Genomic DNA, 5,153 nt, shown 5'->3' with positions numbered 1-5,153 from the left:
GCGTTCAAAAGAGAAAAAGAGGAGGACCTTGACCGATCATTAGTATCATAAATTACCAAAACGTAAGGAAAATTAAATGGTTTATTGATTAGCTAGTCAACAAAACTATTATCAAAACTATGCTTTTGGTTGTTAATGATTCTTATTCGTGCTTGATCCAAACTATTTAAAACACTGTATATAACACTGACACTGTATGTCATCAAAAAGACATCACATGAGGTTGACAGTGGTAGTTCCCGTAAAAACGCTTACTATCGAGTACCTAATAGCCGGGGGGTTTGGAAGAAGCGGGGGGTTTGGAAAAAATCTCAAAACTTAATAAGCGGGAGGGTTGGAATAATAATGTCCTGGGTGGAAAATTAATTAGCGCCCCCCCCTGGCTAATAGATACCTGAGAGTACCGCGCCCATTGGTTTATCCTTGGAAGCAACACAACATCAACTAACAACATCAACAAAAAACAACTTATACAAGCAACTAGATTTTTAAGAAATATACAAAAACAACGCCATATAAGCATAGACGGCCTCAGATCCTTTTCATCGTCCAATATATAAAACACTGTATATAAATAACATTTAGGAGTTTTTGAAGCAGTAATTTTTTGACGAGCGATTCTACGATATTGGAAAATTTACATTTCTTGTTATCGATAAAAAAATATCCTGACTCGTTTTAAATACACAGTTCACCTTCTAATTCGACTTTCAAGGGACATCTTTTCGAATTAGAGAAATATTCAAATTACAGGAAGCATCACACACCAATTTTCAACTGAAGGGGCCGATGTTTTTAATTCAAATTGCAGAAAGATTCGAGCTACAGAGGTTCGAAATGGAGAGAGTTGACTGCAAGTATACACGGCTTTAGTTAGAATTTGAAGCATTTGTAGCAGAAGCTTTATAGATGATTTGAAATATTTCTTCGTTAATTTCGATTTGTTCAAAAAATTTCTATAAGTAGCACAATTTTGCATCCAAAAAGTATCGAATAAGACATGCAACCGAATATTGGTCACAAGTATAACTATTCTTTAGAAATCTACCGCAATTTACTAAACCCAATTGGTATGGATCCGGATAATTTTGATCACTCCAAAAAATTTGTGATATCAATCACTCCCATTCATTCGAGATCTACTCTTCCGTAGTCACAGCTGTAGATTCAGCTGATTGCTTAACAGACTCTATCTTCTTTTCCTTGTCCATTTCCGGGTCAGTTTTAACCGTTTCATCTTGTTTTTTATCACCCGTCCACTTAACGTAAGGTTTATCAGTCCTCACTAACATATACACCGCCACGTTCAAACCGCCCATGTTAATACGGCGTGTCTCCATAAAACGCCAATGGTCACGTAATTTATTCAGTGCTTTCTTCATAGCCTCTTTGTGGTGTGTTAACAAGATAGCGCGGCCGCTAGGACGACAGACGCGCGCCATTTCTTTGAGCGCTTTAGGGTACAGGAACATGTTGCGTTCTTTGGAACCAATTTTCTTACCGAAGGGTAGATCGGTGACAATATGATCTACGCAAGCGTCACGTAGCGGTAAACAGTACACGTCCCATTGTACGGCAGACATGTTGATGGTGTAAGGAGTACCACTGAACGAAAAGAAAATGATGGATTGTACGCTACATATTACACGTATATTACATTATATTAAATTATATTATGGGGTGTTTGGTGTTTCTACTACCGTTAGAGAGATAACTACAAAGTTGTGATAAGACTTACTGGATGATTTTTATAATAAGATTTTAATTATATTATTACAATGATTAGTAATGAAAGGGTAAAGAAAAAGGTTAATGGGGCGGTAAATAATTTACAAGAATCAGTATCATAACTAAGTGAAAGGTAATGGTGCAGAGACTTTGACGAAATTTGGTCGTCCAGTAACCAATGAAGGATATACTCAATGAACAGACAGTGGGTACAGATCAGAAGAAAAGACTCCATACCCAGGCACATCTTGGCAATTCTATTTGGTTTAGTGAGTGCTCAGTTACTAATTTTGACCGTTTTCGTAACAAACATTCAGATATTCAAAATCGTCTCGCTCAATAATGGCCTGTCATTAAATTTTCATTACAAATCAAATTAAACCAAGTTGCCAAGAAATCAAGAAACTGATGGTATCACAAATTACATACTAATATTGATCCTTCGAAATCACGTGTCATTTTGGTTCATTTCTAATTTCAACAAACTAGCTATTATTGCTCCTTTTGCTAATGAGCAAAAACATAAATGACAAGGACGTGAAAGATGACGTTTTTGCGTAATGTAATGTTAAGCAAAAGCTCTTTGTTTGCAAAAAGAATATTAAGTCGCCCAGTTGAATCTGTTTTCTCCACCACCTCCCTTAGTTCAATAGGTTTTTTAGTGTTATAACAAAATTGTGAGAGAGATAACACAATACACCGTTTAGGAGTCTCCACCGTGTTCCACCGTGAAGGCGGTACTCTCGGGTACCTAATAGCCGGGGGGGGGTTGGAATAAGCCGGGGGGTTGGAAAAAATCTTAAAATTTAATAAGCGGGGGGGGGGGGGGTTGGAATAAAAATGTCCTGGGTGGAAAATGTTTGAAAAGGAGGCTAATACAACAGAATTAAGACAAAAAAGGGAACTTTCAAAAACATTTTCCCCAAAATTAATAAGCGGGGGGGTTGGAATAACAATGTCCTGGGTGGAAAATTTTCGAAAAATTAATTAGCGGGGGGGGACGGCTATTAGGTACCCGAGAGTAGGTAAAAATGCGCACTTTAGTACTGTGGAAGGTTAGAGGAATGTAAACGTTGTCAATTTTTTTCTTTCCTTTAAATAGAATGATTTAGATATCTGAACATGATATCAATGATGACTTTATGGATCTCTCCCGAAAATTCATCTAGAGGAAAAGAAGTTATGATTAAAAGGAGTTCTTTAACTATCATTTCTCTGCTGGGTTTCCTTATGAGAACCGGAATTTTACTTACCGTTTTTTTACGGGAAAGAGTGAAGTTTCCTGCGGTCGCTAAAATCAAAACAATGGAAAATTGTTTGGACGCGTGCGCAGTCGACACTACTAAACGGTGTATTCAGCTACCAACGAAAATAATAATTGTTCAAAAATTTCATACCCTTCTCTCGTCTTCTTCGAAGAATATGATTGGATGTTTTCGCCTGCATTACTGACCGCCAAAGAATGGTTGTCACCGCCCAAATTGAATACACCCGGTAAGCTATGAGCGCCTTCTAAGGGAATGGACCCTCCGCCACACATGGGATCGCAGATGACGTCACCTAAAAAGAAAAATAGCAAGTTGCGAATAGTACTTATTTCTAAATTAAATTGTGAAACGGTAATCGAATCCAGTTTATTCTATATATTTGTAAAAAAAAAGATTTGAAGGTGTCGTGGATTAATCATAAAATTGCTTCAAGGGTTACTTTAGGCTGCACGCATCCCCTCTGATATGATTTGATATCTAGGGGATGCGTATCGTCTAAAATATTTCTGTCCCGACTTACCCCCGTCTTTTCTTTTTCTTTTTTGATTATGCGTCATAGGAATAAAATGACTTCTTTTTTTCTTTGTTCAATGAATGAAACCATTGATAATTATGAAAACAACAGTGCACAATGACTTCATTTTTTTCTTTCTTTGATTGGATGTGACGAAATTATGTAAATTTATGCAAATTTTGGTTACCCCAAATTTGAGGTAACTCTCGGACGAGAAATTCATACACGATACGCATCCCCTATAACAAAATAAATTCTGGGGATGCGCGCAGCCTAGGGTTACTTAGACTACACAATATATTGACCAACAATATTTGACAATATCGTTTTCGGACCGTAATTTACGAAGTAACTAACAGGTGCTCTATTATAAAAAGAAATTTTCTTCCTGTAAACAATCCCCCTATATTGTTGGAAAATTGCAAATCAAGCTGGCAATATATAGTGGACACCTTTTCAATATATTGCCGGCACTCAGCAATTTATCATCAATATATTGCCTGGCAATATATTGTGTAGTGTATGTAGCCCTTTACATTTTCCGCTTTTCCAAATCGCTCAAAGAATGCAATTTATGGGTCCTCTATATATTAATAGCCATATAATTTGCTCATTCGAAGCAAAACTTCATTAATTCAAATACATATGAGCTGTGGTTTTTACAATGGATTATAGGGTATAAAGAGATGTAGGAAAATGATAGATTCATTACAAAAGCAGGCCGGAATATTTCAAATACATTTTGAAGCTAACATTGTTTTTTTTTCTGACGAGTTCAGCAACATAAGCTTATACCTGATTTTATTTTCTTGGAAAAATTTCTTTCCATTAAGCAAAAGACTTCCTAGTTTTTTACTTTTTTTGCTTGGCTGATTGAAGCGGCTAAAGCAGCTAAACTAGGTCTTCTCGAGATTTTATGTATATCTGTGAGAGAAGCTAGAAAACAAGCCTCGTTTTCTACACTTTGAACTCGACCAGGTCAGAACTAAAAAAAGCAAGGTAAATTCAATTTAAGATCATTTAAAATTTGCGCAGAAGATTAAAGACAAGCTTATTATTAAATAATTGTCATGCTCATTCAAGGTCAATAGTCATTAGAAATCAATTAGCATTACCTTGACGAGGAGTTAATGAACCTTTGGGTTTTTTGAACTTGTGGAAAGATGATAATTGTACTTTAAAAGACGTTATTGAAAATTTCGGTCGATACAGATGGACAAAAGACGTCAAAAGAGGTCGCAATTCTTTTTAAGGGCAGATGAAAATTTGGGATGGAAATTACACAAATCTTTAGCAAAGACTAGTATTGTGCGAATATTTCTACAATTACGTTTTTCACTCCCACTAATTTTTCACGATACAAGCTTGATAAAATATTCAAAAATATTGCATTGTTTGAATTCTTTCCAGAATGGTAACCATCGCACCACGCAAAATTAAGGCGATTTCCTGTAAAAAAATAGACCTTTTCCTAAATTACGTCACGAACATCACTTGCCTCGTTTTGAAATAATTGCCATGGTGATTAACTCCCAGCAGATTTTATTAAAACTACTTTCTATTCATAGAAAAATCCTTTAATGTATCGCGAAATATAATCACCATTTTTGAACACGAGGCAAGTGATGTTCGTGACGTTATTT

At 36.0% G+C, this 5,153-nt stretch overlaps 1 protein-coding gene across 1 annotated transcript; it reads right to left on the bottom strand.

Moving 5' to 3' along the window:
- Positions 1 to 580: 580 nt before the first annotated feature.
- LOC136822416 (tRNA (guanine(6)-N2)-methyltransferase THUMP3-like) lies at positions 581 to 3,288 on the bottom strand (the record flags this gene model as incomplete). The annotated part of the gene is given in 2 exon segments (XM_067078672.1): positions 581 to 1,605; positions 3,126 to 3,288. Coding segments are annotated over 2 exon segments (629 nt in total), but the record flags the coding sequence as incomplete, so codon positions are not given.
- Between the last annotated feature and the right edge of the window lie 1,865 nt (positions 3,289 to 5,153).

Source organism: Clytia hemisphaerica, unplaced genomic scaffold (genome assembly GCF_902728285.1).
Source record: "Clytia hemisphaerica strain Z4C2 unplaced genomic scaffold, Clytia hemisphaerica genome assembly, whole genome shotgun sequence".
Taxonomy (NCBI): Eukaryota; Metazoa; Cnidaria; class Hydrozoa; order Leptothecata; family Clytiidae; genus Clytia; species Clytia hemisphaerica.
This window is presented reverse-complemented; position numbering and strand designations above follow the sequence as displayed.